The sequence below is a fragment of the Pteropus medius genome, unplaced genomic scaffold (genome assembly GCF_902729225.1).
Source record: "Pteropus medius unplaced genomic scaffold, Ma_sr-lr_union100, whole genome shotgun sequence".
Classification (NCBI taxonomy): Eukaryota; Metazoa; Chordata; class Mammalia; order Chiroptera; family Pteropodidae; genus Pteropus; species Pteropus medius.
In genome coordinates, this window is record NW_024353905.1 from 479606 (window position 1) to 495582 (window position 15977).

General features: G+C 36.3%; 1 protein-coding gene across 1 annotated transcript in view; it reads right to left on the bottom strand.

The window, feature by feature from the left end:
- Positions 1-15977, bottom strand: part of HUWE1 (HECT, UBA and WWE domain containing E3 ubiquitin protein ligase 1) — a 162401-nt gene that overhangs the window by 83272 nt on the left and 63152 nt on the right. The window contains exons 15-18 of the mRNA XM_039851453.1: positions 3595-3735; positions 3281-3386; positions 846-974; positions 254-355 (exon numbers count right to left, since the gene is read on the bottom strand). Of these exons, the coding sequence (XP_039707387.1) occupies positions 254-355; positions 846-974; positions 3281-3386; positions 3595-3735 (478 nt within the window). The remainder of the gene's footprint in view (positions 1-253; positions 356-845; positions 975-3280; positions 3387-3594; positions 3736-15977) is intronic.

A 15977-nucleotide genomic window follows, 5' to 3' on the forward strand; every position in this document is an offset into this window, starting at 1 on the left:
ACAGAGTGGGGTAGCGAGTTGGAAGTGAACAGAGTCAAAAGCTGGAAAAGGGGAAAAAAATAGGTGAATCATTATGAAAACTGCTAAATGATCCTTAGGTTCACGGAAAGTGACAATAAATGACTAAAAGCTATTCAAAATGGCATGGCCTTTTCCTAAGCCTGCTGTACAAAAGAAGAGTAGCTTCAGAAAGTATGAAGAGGAATAATCTTTGAGTCAAACATCCTTCAAGAAGGTATCCAGAATCAAATACCATGTCGTATGCCATCTGAGAAAGCTGGGTCTTGAATGGCCTTCTTGAGGAAATTCAACATGGATTTGAGAAGTGCTGCTCGTTGTGGAATACACTGGACTCCTGGCAAGAGAGAAAGACAGGATTACACTGGCTTCATCATTAGACCACGGCGAGCAGGCACATAAGACAGAATTTTAAGAGACCAATATCCACTATAGCAACACTAGCAGACATTCAAAGTGAAATCTCTGGATATTGGGAAGAATACTTACCTAAGCTTTAACACTGGACAAATAAATCACCAAGGACTGCACAAAAACTAATACTAAAGTTAAAAGTCTAAAGTATAAAAGAAAAATTACAAAGTAAAAAGATTAACTCTCTGATCCTCAGTTCCCTGTTTTAGATATTAAATGCCCTCAATGGCTGTTACCATAAAATGCTGAAATAAAAGTTAATATGAGAAAATGGACACCAGAACGGCAAAGTAACATGTATAGTCATAAGAAGCAAGCTTCCAATGTACCACTTAAGTTCCCCTCAAAGCACCTGTCTGCACTAGCAATTCAATCAGTGTGAAAGACCACAGTGTATCTATGTATGTACGTACCAGGGCGGGGGCCAGGGCAGAGGCTAGTGCTGCTGCTGCTGCTGGTACTTGATGCCCTTAATTCAACATCCAGCCGATGATCCACAGGGATGGATGATCCTGGACTACTTTCCATAGTCACATCTGCAACTAAGTAAAAGTCATGATACAGAAATTAGTTAGAATAAAAAGTACCACCAAAAAAAAAAAAAGACTGAGAAAATTCTTTCCAGTTAAGGTGAGATGAATATCAAAATGGAAAGGATTAGAATATTGAAATCCAAAATGAAAATGTTAGCTTTTCATAAACAAATAGAAAAGTATTTAATAATAATGTTATTCAAGACATAAAAATTAAAAATAATCATACAAAAGAAGTCCTTCAATATTTCTCGACCACCTAATTTGGGAGGAAAAGAGGGGGTTAGTAAAACATACAATTTCATATACTACTGGTGGGTAGTAGATAGTAGGTAGAGCTTGTTGGGAGGGTAACTGAATAAATTTAAAAAAACATGAAGATATTAATACTCAATATACTGATACGGGAGGATGGATGTCTATAATACACTGAACAAACAATGTTAGGTTGAGCAATATGTTAATGATTTCCTCTTCCCATTTTAAAGACTATGTACTTACGTCAACATGTACTTGAATATGCATAAAAAAGACTGGAAAAAAACTACACCAAAATAGCAGCTATGGTGGGTAGAGAGTAAGCATTCATTTTTACTTTATACACTTTAATAATTTTAATTAATTAAGAGTACAAAATACACAATTACTTCTCACAATTTATAAAATATAATAAAGCTCCATTAGTGCTAGACCACTGTTTACATTCTGAAATACTTTCTTCTAATCTTTTTTTATACATTTACCAACATATATCTACGTGCCTACTCATATATGGGAAACACAAACTCATGATTTTGTAACCTGCTTTTCCATTTAATATAAAATTTTCTCTATGAGTGTATCAGAATTACCTGGATTGGTTGAAAATGCAGATTTCCTGGTCTTCACTTAACAAACTTAATGAATTTAGCACTGTAGACGGGGGTCTAAATCTTTAGCAAGCACTTTCATTTACTCTTATGGATACTAAAGTTTGATAACTACACCATTTAGTAGATGCCACATATTAATCAACACTCCAGAATCCCACTCATTAACTCAAATACCAGCTTCCCCAACAGTAATAGACTAAAGATATAAATTAGGTAAAGGGGTTCCTAGGAACAGCAATGCACACAGATAATTGTGTTGAGAAAAAAGAAAAAAAAGGAATGGTAACATATGGATATTTAGTGTCAAAGAAAAAAGAAACAAGGAATGGTAACATATGGATATTTAGTGTCAAAAATGAAAGCATTATAAATTCTAATGCCTTTAATATAAGCATGATAACAGAAACATGTAACGACAACCTGGGTCATCAAGACAAGATTAAATTCTAAGCTGTTTTGGAAACAGTTTTTTATTTTTGGTACTACGATTAAGAACTATGCATGCAGGGGATGGGAGGTTTTAAAAAAAGGACACACATGATCAGTTGAAGATTAAGAATATCCGGTGTTCTTTCACACTTAATGATTTAAAAGTTGCTCCCTACCCAACAACTTTTTCACCTCTTCTCTCCCTTCTCAAAATAGCCAGATAGTTTCAGAAAGTCCCATTTTAGTCTACATTGTCCTTTTCTTCCCCAAACACATATTTAAACATCTATGCTATAGCAGGTAGTGCTGGAGATACAGTAGTGAACAAAACAGTATCCTGATCTCATAGAGCTTACATTTTAGTGGGAATAAGATAATGAGCCAATACTTAGGAAAATAGCTATTAAGTCTTGAAATAAAAACAGATTATCATGGAGTGACTATAATAAGGTTCTACTGCAGCCCTGCCATCTGCTTCATCTTCCATCTCTGTTCCCAACAATTCGTGCCTCCCTTTTCTAATTAACCACATGAAAAACAATACGCAAATCATTTATATAAACTGTTTTGTTGTTGAAAATATGTACTCGTCAGTTGTATACTTTTTTAAAAATGTAATTTATTGGGGTGACATTGGTTAATAAAATTAAAGGTTTCAAGTGTACAATGTACCACTTAATATGTCATATGTATACTGCACTATGTGTCCACTACCGAAAGTTAAAATTTCCTTCTGTCACCATATATTTGACCCCCTTTACCCTTAGCTAACCCGTCTTCCCCTCCGGTCACCACTAAACTATTGTTTGTGTCTATGAGCCTGTTCATCTCATTTGCTGCTTTCAGTTTTTTATATCCCACACAAGTGAAATCATATAGTTCTCAACTTTTTGTCTGATTTTGTTAGCATGATAATCTCATTTTGCATCCATGTTGTTGCAAATTTATGAGAGAGAATGAAATGACAAGAAAACGTCAAGCACAAAAAATATTGACTTAGTAACTGTTAATTACCATCCATATCGGTTTCCATTTCTTCTCCTTCTTGTGTAGTACTGGGTCTCTGGATCTTTGGCTTGATCACAAATGGACATTCTTTTCGGCACAAATCTACTTCATGCTATGATCAAGGGAAAAGTAGTAAGAAAATCATACATATATACAAGGGATTAAAAATAATTATAACGAAAGAATGTTCTATGCAGATTACAAAATTGGTTTCTAAAAACAAGAGGAATTAGATGGCTCTTAAGGGTTATTAAGATAGTTCCTAGGCTCAGGCCTCATTAAGTATAAGTCTACGTAAAGTGCTCCTTGTATAATAATACCTCAAGTCTATAAATGAAGATAGAAAGTCCACTATGAGATTGAAAAGCTGCCATGTCCAGGTTGGTGATGAGGTCAACCACTCTGACGGCTCTGGTAACAAATGTTATCTGGTCCTGTTCATCACCAAGAAATTTTATGACCTATCAGGGAGAGAAAAACAGGCAAAACCAGTCAAATAAAAAGATACAATGCTGTAAATAATGTACTCTCTTTTGAAAACACACACTCTAGGGTCACAGGGAGGTAGCATGATACAAGAAAAAAAAATGTATTTGATTTTTAGTGCTTGCCAAATGATAGCTCTATCACGTCTGGGACTAAACCTCTTGAGGTAATGGGGACATAAATTACTTTTCAGGATTAAATAAAATATCCAGGGAGAAAAAAGCTGGTGTCCAGTGCCCAATGCCTAGTAGAGCCTATTACCATAACAGAACCACTTACAAAGTACCTTTAGATACATTTTCTTCGGTGTCATGCCTAACTTCACGAAAATATGTGGCAATGCCCTGACTAGTACATGGGGCCTACTCCCACACCACCTGGACTATGATCAATTCTTAAAGACAGCTGCTCTTTGAAAGTTGTTAATGAGATAACCTCAAGGCCAAACTACAAAAATTAAGTAAAGCATTTTCTAGGTAAGCTTTCTTATGCTATTTGCTCTCACTGTGAACCATTTTAAACTTGCAACTCTACACTTTCTCTTAGTTGATTTCCCCCACAAATGCGTTTAAAAAAAAAAAAGGGTAGAGCACCTTCAATAAGGCTTCCATCATTCCACAGGAGACCAAGGCTTCACCACCAGCATCATAGCTGGCCAGATGGTATAAAAAAGAGAAAAGAGCAGTGGCAAACTGGTGAGGATATGGATCCATGGAAGGATCTACAAGGGAGGTTGGGAGAGGGAGAGAAAAAGTTAGCTCAAAATTTGGTGTTAATCTGGCAGGACGGTAAACAAAGGCTGATAAACAAAGGGTGGCATTATTGTTGCGTAGGATAAAACCATCAAAATTTACCAATCATGGCCTGGATACAGTTCCGCACAAGTACAGGCAAAAATCCATGGTAGGATGCAGTTCCAGTACAGTCAATAATACTGCTGAGTTTGGGAGTTCTCTCCAAGTGGACAATTGATGTTAATGTTCGTAAAGAAGCAGCTTTAATCTCCTAGAAAAACAGAAGGTAAGCATAGTATGTGTTTTAAATAATTATAGGCCTAAACCAAGTTGCTAATACCCAAAATTCTAAAATTTAAGTTATTCTACTGGTAACTGCTTGGGAGAAATGGAAGTCTACTGAGAATATTACTGAAAATCCAGGATTTGTTAACTTTGCAGATAAACAGCCAAAGAAGAAGAAGTAACAGGGCCAAGCTTCCCTCTTGGGGATCAATCTAAGCTCTTGGGAAAAACTAAAAGGCAAATAAATACATATGAGCCTGATATACAGAGGAGAGTATTAATAAATACTTACCATAAGCTGCTTATCTGTTATCTGAAGGACATCTACCAACTCCTCTATCAACCCATTATACAAGATACTGTTTGCTGACTCCTGCAAGGCATTGGAATACACTGCAAAAGGAGAAATAAACACTTTAGGCAAGAAGGCAGTGGTCAAGCCACTGCCCAATGATAAACCTTTTGGCACCTACTGGTTCTGGGGAAGGATTCCCTTCTAACCAGCACTGGAGAGCAGAATCACCAATTCTAGAGGATTGGCTCAAATATGATAAGCTCTAAATACCCACCCAACTGACAGATTCTCCTATTAATGGTATCAGTTCTCTTGAGCAAAAACTTTTGGGAATGGAAGTATAAAAAGAGAATAAAGAGCTATTATTTTTTTAAATAACATCACTACTTGATATAACTTTATTATGCCTTGGACATAAACTTTCATTTTAGTCTCTTCATATGCTTCTGTTTTCACTGGAAACACTTATAAATTGTAAAGAACAGGATTTATGGACTACTGCAGACTAAGCCAGAAACTTGTATGACATTGGAGTAAAACTTGAGAATGCATGTAATACACTTTTGATGAACCCCACATAGGTTAGTACTGAACCCCAGTCTCCTGAAGTGCAAACTACTGGGAGTAAACACATTTAGCTTTCAATAAACATTTCCTGAGCACCTACTAACATGTCAGAAGTTACGCTAGGTATGAGTACAAAAAAAAGAGTAGGAACTTCACTTCAAGGAACTCATAGTTTAAAATAGCAGACGAGTAATAACATAATGAAAGCTGGCAAGATTAATAGCAGCTACTATTTTATACCTTCTATGTGCCTGACCAGTACTAGGTGCTTTACAGGCTTTTGTTTAATCCTCATATCAGCCTGTAAAGTAAGTACTGTCCTAATATTAAATGAGGTCAAAAGGATAAACATGTGGCTACTAATCTGCAGAGCCAGGGTGAGAGCCCAGGACTGATTCCAAAACTAGAGTGCTTTCCACTCTAGACCACCCTATAGTAAAAGTAAAATGCACAGTACTGACTACTTAACAAACACTTTCTGTCTTATTTCAAGATTATCCTCCTGAAGGCATAGAAGAGGAAGATGAAATGGCAAGAGGAAGAACAGGGACACCAGGGGAGATGACTCACTAAAAAAAAAAAAAAAAAAGACCATAATGAGGACTAAACCCATGTAGCATATCAATAACCAATCTATCCTCTTTCTGATTCAACATTAAGGAGCTCAGGAATGGTGAATACAGTGAAGACTAAGAATGCTGGCAATTTTACAGTTTAACTTGCCGCCTATGTAATTACAATAAGCCTCAGAGCAACAAAGACAAATGAAATTCAAAGGAAATCAAGGCTAAATCACCTAATCAGGGCCTGTTAATTAGTGTTATTCTCTTACCTAGTATAGATATTGCATGCAGCCTGGCCTGAACAGCTTGCAATCGCTTCCTGTGATTAGAAAAGCCATGGGCCAGCCGTATGTGTGTAAATAACAGCATCTGTAGAGACATAAGACCTAAATTAGGAAATCAATGGAAAAGGTGACTATACTTTCTGAGGGCTAAATTGTACCTGTTGAGCTACTTGGTGAACTGGTTTACTGCTGCTATCTGTTAAGGTATCAAACAGAATAGTTCCACTCTGAAGTTAGCTGACAAAAATAGGAGCATGAAAACAGAAGGACACAGAATCCTAATATTTCAACACAAGCCAAGAACTATCACTCTACTGATAGGTAACAAACTGGAGATATTTGGCAAGAGTTTTGATTGTTATTAACCAAATGAAATATCTGATCACCATCACAATGAGCAGAAAAAAATAACACAACTAAATGTTTTCTCTGTTGGTATCCAAAGTGTTGAGCTACCACCACTTATTAAATACTCATGGTGAGTAAGGCAGCTTATGTTTTCTTCAAACTCTCGCACAAACCTAGAAATTTGTTAAGCATTGGCCTCATAAAAGATAAGGAAACTAAGGCTCACAGAGGTTAACTAACTTGCCCATGGTATGACTCCATTCTTTCTGCTATGGTGTCTACCAGCCCAGCACATATCATCAATCTATATGATTAACAACTACACCCTTTAGATATTTTTAGGACATATCATACCTGCTTATCCTTAGGAATGCTGTACATTTTGGTAAGAGATTCCATGATTTCAGAAGGGCTTTCTGAAATCTACATTAGAAAAAAATAGTTAGGAACAAAAAGTGAACCAAATGTTAAGAAAATAGTCAATAGTCAAAGACTCCTCTTACCTTGTCAAGTTGCTCTATGTGAATATAATGTAGTGTGTTACTAGTTGTCTGAAATTAAAAAGATAAGAGAGTTGTTAGGAGTCACTGTATACCTTAGCTTCCCCTGCCACAGGACTGCAAGAGCTGTCTGAAAATCAAGATGTCACCTTAGGGGAAATGCTGACTGAATGTTCTTAAAATCAAGATGACTTTAGGGTTCCCCAAAATACCCACTTTTTATATAGAATATTCTCAGGAAAGCTTCTTTGAAACCAGTATTATCAAGATAAAATGCACATAGTCAGAAACATTTCATATTCTTCCTTGTCCCCTTTTGACCTTTATTGTCTTAATCCCCACAGCCTCTGTATTTACAGCAAAGATTAAATCCATGAAAATGGTTTCTCTTTAAATATGCATTAGAGCTGTTTTCAAGGCGCCATTAATCTAGAAAGTTTATTTTTGTTTATATATTGTAGGCAGAAGAAAAAGATCTTATTCACTAGGCTACTTCTAAACCAAACTGAACTTTAGTATCTCCTCAAAGAATATGGAATGACCAGATAATTGAAGCAGGACCCTGTAAGTAATATTTAGACTTCTTGTAGGCTGGCTTAAGTAGAGAAAGTTGAGTCATCACTATCTAGATTATTACACTGCATGTTGGAACTGAGACTGAGAAAAATGTACAAGTTATAGCAGTGCTCCATATAGGGAGTCTTGCTTTTGGCAGCTCCAACGTAAGTAAGATCCAAACCTATCAGAGCTGGGCATAAATAAACACTTATTACTGAGAAGCTATTAGGTATATTTAGCTTGGGAAGGCAGCAGTGTAGCTTAAAACCATTCCCTCATTTAACTGAGGAGTTCTAGAAAAGTCAACCCCAGTTACAGTAGATTACAGACTCTATCAGAACAAGTCTGATTGAGACTCACCCTTTTCTCGATTTTGACCTCGGCCCCAGGGTCTGCATAGAATTCAAAGTGTAGTGTAGTTGCACTGGGTGGGTATTTCTGTGTATAAAGCACATGAAAGAATCAGATACCATCTCCCAAATCTTCCCTCAAAGTCCTAGCCACTTGTGCAACTCATTGCGGCAGCAGAATGAGCATGTAGCCAACAGCTACCACTTCATTCTTTGTCTTAGCCGAGCTCAGACATCTTATAACAAGAATCAGGAAGGTGGAGCCCAGAGATCCAAAAGCTTTCATATTTCTTATAAGTTACCAAGTTGCCCTTTCTTTCAAGAAATCAATTTGGACTGTAGCTATTCTCAAGAGGGAAAATAGGAGCAAGTCTGTCAAGCAGTAATGAATAAGAATCCAAGAAAAAATGGAAGACAAGAGTTTAGGCACCAGCTCGAGAATAGAAAAAAACATTCTTATAGAAACCTCTGTGTGTATCATCACCTTTTGAAATATTTTATTCAAACTATGCCTCATGGGTGTACCTTCATAATTCTTCACATACTCCCTTCCATACCATTCTAAACCACTTCTGATATCCAACTGCTTTTCTACAGAGGAAGATACCTAAATCAATATAAACCAGACCCTGACAACAAATCCTCTTTAACTCTAGAAAATCGCCATGAAAAACAAAACAAGACTGCGATAGCATGCCCATCTGTGAGAGAGATCAACAGCAGTGGTTGCCTCTGGGGATGGAGAATTATTGTATACCCTCTTATACACTTGGAATTTTTTTAACATGTGTATATATTACTACTACCTTTTGAAGTATACATATTTTTCGAAATCTCATAACATGCCAAATACTAATAAATAAAAAGATGTGTGATTTCTTAATATAGGCTGGGACTAAAATGGGTAACAGACATCATGCAATCCCAGCAGAGTGCATCACATTGTTTTGCCCAAGGGGCAAAGAACAAGCTTCATATACATTAGGAGGCTCAGAATTAACCAACTAAACTTTAAGATGAAAAATTAGAATTTTAAACTAAATACCCTTTAAAATTTATGTAGCTTTGATTATTAAACAGACAACACTCACCTCCAATATTATCCAATATCCATTCATATAATGCACACTAAAGTATACCAGCTAAGATGGGAAAGTAATTTTTTCTATATATTTACAATTTTCTGTGACCAGAAAAAGAGCCATTCTCCCAGACAAACTAACAAAAGTATTATCAGCTGGAAAATATAGTAGCTTCTTGGCACAGAATTATTATAACACATCCAATTGTGCCTTGTGGTTCCACAGTAACACATCGATGGAGAGGGGAGATGGCCGGAGCTCATAACTTAAGCATGGGTGAAAGGTATGAACAGGACGGGGCATGAGGGGTCAACATGGAAAGCACATAGAACATGTTAAGTTCTTAATAACCCTAATGGCAAAACTGTTCTCCAAGCAGCCATTCTTAAATCATGCCAGACCGCCCAGAGTCCCGAAAGTTCCAGAGAATACAAGCAAGTGCACTTTCTGGGATTTTTTCGTCACTTTCAAACTGATTCACCCAATACAGCTTCCTACTCAAGAGCTGGGTATAAACATACACTGTGCTTCTGAGGTTCTTTATCTACCACCAGCACATTGAGGACCCAAGAATTTCTAGACAAGGTGTACTATGTTTCAAACGATCTTAGGTTCTTCAAAGGTCCTAATGTGAAGTGCCAACTTTATATACCATATATTCGCTGTAAAGTAAGGCTCAAAAAGAGATCACACACAGCTCTGCCAAGATCCCATATCCCAAAGAGTTACTTACCATCATATGCAAGTCTCTGCAACATTCTGCAAGTCCAAAGCCATTCTCCTTTCCACCCCAGCTCTTCGAAAAGGAAAAAGACAGTGTTAAACAGTGCTTAAGGTAGCCTTATATATAAAATATGTAAGAGTATGTGGCTGCTTGGAACACAGTGTTGAGAAGACGTACAACGTGTAAATCAAATGAAAAGAGGGAGCAAACAGAAGCAAGGACTTAAGACTCAAGGCAAGATGGTCAGCCTAAAGGTGATTTCTCCAATGAGGTCAATTCCACTGTTCTGTGAGGATGTTACCGGGGAGAATATAAGCAGCTATTGCAAGCAATTGCATTCTACACGCCTGCTGTCATGCTTGTTAACAGATGAGTCTTGTTCCATCAGGCCTTCAGTATTGTACTAGGCCTTCCATGTGCAGCCTGCTCACCTCCTTCATTAGGGTGGAATCACACGTTCTTCAGTTCCTCACTCCACATGAGCCAAGTTGCAAAGCAGAAGATTTTGCATTGCTTACTTCTACTGTACTTCTGCCACCACAAAGTCTAAAAACCTATTAACAAGTACTAACCCCCAAAGTAATGGGGAAGAATGCCTCAGTTACATACTATCAAATTCAAAATTCCAGCCATATAATCTTGCTTAATAACTAGCCTGTATTTAAAAACGGCATTTAAACTAACAAACATTTTTTGACTAATTTAGAACTCTTCCAAGGATGAATTGGGCATTTGTTGAAAACATTCAAGAGTAAATGCATTAGTCTCCACTTCCTAGGACAAGACATACAATTGGGATAACTAACTAACTGAAAAGCTTGGAAAGAAAGGCTGGAGAGTGAGAGGGGAGGAGTAAGGGCTTTGAAAAGCTCCACTAATTCCTGGGAATCTGGAAGGCTGGGCACATTCTCAGAAAATATCTGAGAAGGTCCAAGTTCATATACCTCTGGCTGACCATCAGGATCTGCGCAAGCCAGAAATGAAGGCTAAGACAGAGTTGTAAACTTCTAGTTGAGTATCGAAGATGCTGAGTACTGACACTGAAGACACAAAAATACACTCAGAACCTACCTAGAAAGACTGGATTTTTTTTTTTTGGTTCTGGGAGTTTAAGAGAAATCATTAGCTGACTATTAAGCTAATAGAACAGAGACTTCAAAGACCACACAAAACAAAGGATTATGAGGCATGCATAGAAAGAAGACACTATGAAGCACATATAGCAACACGAGGAGCGACATCAACAAGATGGTTGATTAAGATGTCTTCCAGCTCCCCCTACCCTCACCACAACAATTTGGCATCTATCACAGACAGAAGTGACTTTGTGTAAACTGTAGAATCCAGCCCCATATGCCAAAAGACCCAGGGTGTTAGGCATATAGACTTCAGTCCCAGCTGTGGACCTTGCAGCCTGTGAACTGGCTGCAACTACTCTTAGCAGTTGTTTGAGAGCCCCAGGAGAACGATGTCTTAATCATCTATGAGTAATAAGGACTAAAGGACAAAAGTATTTAAAACAGTAAGAACTAAAATAATCTGTTTCTGAATTTACAATATAAAAAGAAATTATGACATCAAAACATAAAATGGATCGAGGTGAAGGGAAAAAGGGTAGAGTTTTGTATATAATCAAAATTGTTATCGGTTTAAAATAAACTTATGTTTTATATAAGTCTCATGGTAACCACAAAGCAAAAACCTAGATTAGATACGCAAAAGATAAAGAGAAGGGAATCAAAGCATACTACAGAAACCATTAATTCATAAAGGAAAACAGCAGGAGAGGAAGGACAAGGGAAATAAAAAACAGCCAGAAAATTATTAATAAGATAGCATTACTAAATCCTTGCCTATCAATAATTATTCTAAATGTAGATGGATTGATTTTCCAGCCAAAAGGCACAGAACGGCTGGATGGATAAAAAAGCAAAACCAATTACATGCCTTCTACAAGAGAATCATTTCCGCTTTAAGGATATATAGACACAATGTGAAGGGACAAAAAATGATATTCTATGCAAGTGAAAGCAAAGAGAGCAGGAGCAGGGGTAGCTATACTTATAACAGACAAAACAGACTTTCATTCAACAGCTGTAATAAGAAAGAATATTATTATATAATGGTAAAGGGGTCAATTCATCACAAGATGTAACAACAATGTTGGATATGTATGTACCCAACATTGGAGCACTTAAATATATTAAGCAAATACTAACAGATCTTAAGGGAAAAATAGACAATACAATAATAGAAGTCAACACTCCACTTTCAACAATAGATAAACTGATTCCAAAAGAAAATCAGTGAGGTAAACATTGGACTTGAACTATACTTTAGACGAGTGGACCTACCACCCATATACAGAACATTTCATCCAACAGGAGAATACACAAGTCTTCTCAAATGCACGTGGAACATTCCCCTGGATACATGTGATAGGTCACAAAACAAGTCCTAGCAACTAGAAATCAGTAACAGGAGAAAAACTGGAAAACTCAGAAATATGTGTAAATTAAACAATACACTCCTGAATAACCAATGAGTCAAAAGAAGAAATCAAAGGGGAACTTAAAAAACATCCTGAGACAAATGAAAATGGAAACATTATTAAAACCTATGAGATGCACCAAAAGCAGTTCTAAAAGGGAATTAGACACGGATAAACGCCTACATTAAGAAACAAGAAAGATCTCAAATAACCTAACTTTATATTTCAAGGAACTAGAAAAAGAACAAGCTAAGCCCAAAGTTAGAAGGAAGGAAATAACAAAGAGCAGAGCAGAAACAAATGAAATAGAGACCATAAAAAACAATGGAAAAGATCAATGAGAGTAAGAGCTATTTTGTGTGTGTGTGTGTGTGGAGGGAGAATAAAAGAGAAAACAAGTAAGACTAAAAAAAAAAACATTGAAGACTAAAATAAATAAGAAACGAAGAGAAGATATTACACCTGATACCAGAGATCTAAAAGATTATAAGAGAGAGCTATGAACAAAAATTCAATAAACTGGATAACCTAGAACTAGAAAAATTCCTGGAAACATATAACCTGCTGAAACCAAATCATGAATAGAAAATACAAACAGACCGGTAACAATTAAGAAAATTGAATCAGTAATCAAAAAACACCCAAAGAAGAAATGGGTAGGACCACATGGTTTTCCTGGCAAATTCCACCAAACATTTAAATAATTAACACCAATCCTTCTAAAGTTCTTACCAAAATAATGAAGAAGAGGGAACACTTCCAAACTTATTTTGAGGCCAAAATTACTTTGATACCAAAGGCAGATAATACTACAAAGAAAGAAAATCACAGGACAATATCCATGATGAACATAAGATGCAAAAAACATGAAGATACTAGCAAGCTGAACTGAATAGCGCATTTAAAGGATCGCACACCATGATCAAGTACAATCTATACCTGGGGTGTAAGGATGGTTCAACACAAGCCAATCGGTAAATGTGATACACCACTTAACATAATGAAAGAAAAAATCATATGATCATCTTAACTGATATTATAAAAAGCATGACAAAAACTCAAAAATTAGAGTATAAAAGGAACACACATCAACATAATAAAGGCTACATATGACAAGCCCACAGCTAACATTATACTCAACAGTAAAAGGTTAAAAGCGTTCTCTCTAAGATCAGGAACAAGACAGGGGTGCCCAATCTTACCACTCCTATTCTATACATAGCAGTGAAAGTCCTAGCCAGATATTAGGCAAGAAAAAGAAAAGGTAAGAATAAGTAAAACTGTCTTTGTAGATAATATGATCTTGTATGGAAAACCTTTAACACTACCAAAAAACTGTTAGAACTAATAAATTTGGTAAAGTTGCAGGATAAAAAAAAAAAAATCAACATGCAGAAACCATTCATATTTCTATATGTTAACGAGCTATGTGGAAGAGAAACTATAAAACACTAATGAAAGAATTAAAGACAAACAAATGGACAGATAGCTAGTGTTTATAAATTGGAAGAATACTGTCAAAATGTCCATACTATCCACAGCTATCTAGGGATTCAATGTAATCTCTATTCTCAAAATTTCAATGACGTTTTCCACAGAAACAGAAAGCAATCCTGAGAAAGAACAACAAAGCTAGAGGTAGGTATCACTTTCTAATTTCAAACATTATTACAAAGCTATAGTAATCAAAACAGTACAGTATTGCCATAAAAAGACAAAGACCAATGTTAAGAGAATCGAGAGCCCAGAAATAAGTCCTCACATATGTGGTCAACTAGTATTTGTAAGGGAGCCAAGAATAATCAATGAGGAAAGCATAGTCTCTTATACACATGGTGCTGGAAAAGCTGGATAAGTACATGCAGAAAAATGAAACTGAAACCCCTATCTTACACCACTCAAAGAAGTGAAATGGACTTCAACATAAGACCTGAAACTGTAAAACTCCTAAAAGAAAACATGGTTGGTCTCAGTAGCAATTTTTTGGATATGACACCAAAAGCACAGGCAACAAAGGCAAAAATAAATGAGAACACATCAAACAAAAATCTTCTGCACAGCAAAAAACTCCCAAACCAAATCCAAACAAACAGGAGGAAAAAAAAAAACCCAATCAACAAAATGAAAAGGTAATCTACAGAATAGGAAAAAATATTTGTGACCCAGAGAGATCTGATAAGGAATTACTATCCAAAATATATTTTTAAAAAACTTCACACAACTCAGTAACAACAACAACAAAAAAATCTGATGAAAAAATACACAAAAGAAATAAATTGACATTTTCCAAAGAAGACATGCAAACAGCCACAAGATACATGAAATGGTATGCGGTATCACTCATTATCAGGGAAATAAAAATCATAGCCACAATAAGATATCATCTCACACCTGTCAGAATGGCCACTATCAAAAAGAGATAAGTATTAGTGAAGTTTGGAGAAAAGGGAATCCTTGTGCACTTTTGGTGGGAATATAAATTGGTAGAACTACTATGGAAAACAGAATGGAGATTCCTCAAAAAATTAAAAATAGTACTATAGGATCCAGCAATGATCCAGCTCTGGTTATATATCTAAAGGAAACAAAATCAGGACATCGAAGAACAATATGCACTTCCATATTCACTGCAACATTATCCAACTACGGATTAATGGGTAAGAAATTCCACCTATGGTGACAACATGGATGGACCCTGAGAGCATTTTGGTAAGCGAAATAAGTCAGATAAAGACAACTACTATATGGTATCACTTATATGTTGAATTCTTAGAAACGGAATAGAATGGTGGTTGCCAGTGACTGGCGCTAGGGAAAATAGGGAGATGTTGGTCAAAGGGTATAAACTTCCAGCTGTAAGATGAATAATATCTGGAGATCTAATGTGCACCATGGTGACCACAGTCAACAATACTGTATTATATACTTCAAAGGTGCTAAGAGAGTAAATCTTAAAATGTTCTCAACACAAAAAGGAAATGGTAATGATGAGGTGATGGAGGTATTAATCCTACTGTGGTAATAACTTCGCAATACATAAGTGTTATCAAATCATCATGTTGAACACCTTAAACTTACATAGTATTATATGTCAATTATATCTCAATAAAGCTGTAAAAAAGAAAGAAACAGAAACTGTTCCTGAGAAAGTCCAGACACTGCACTTACTAGGCAAAGACTTTAAATCAACTATTTTTAATACACTCAAAGAGCTAAAGGAAATCATATACAAAGAACTAAAAGTAGTAGGACAAAGACTCATGGACATGGACTATAGACTGGTGGTTATCAGAGGGTAGGGTGGGGTGGGGAGCGGGGCTGTAGACGGGGTAAAGGGGGTCAAATATAGGGGGCTGGGAAGAGGGTGAAGTGGTTAAAGGTGATCAAATATATAGTAGCTGAAGGAAACTGGACTTTGGGTGGTAAACACACAATA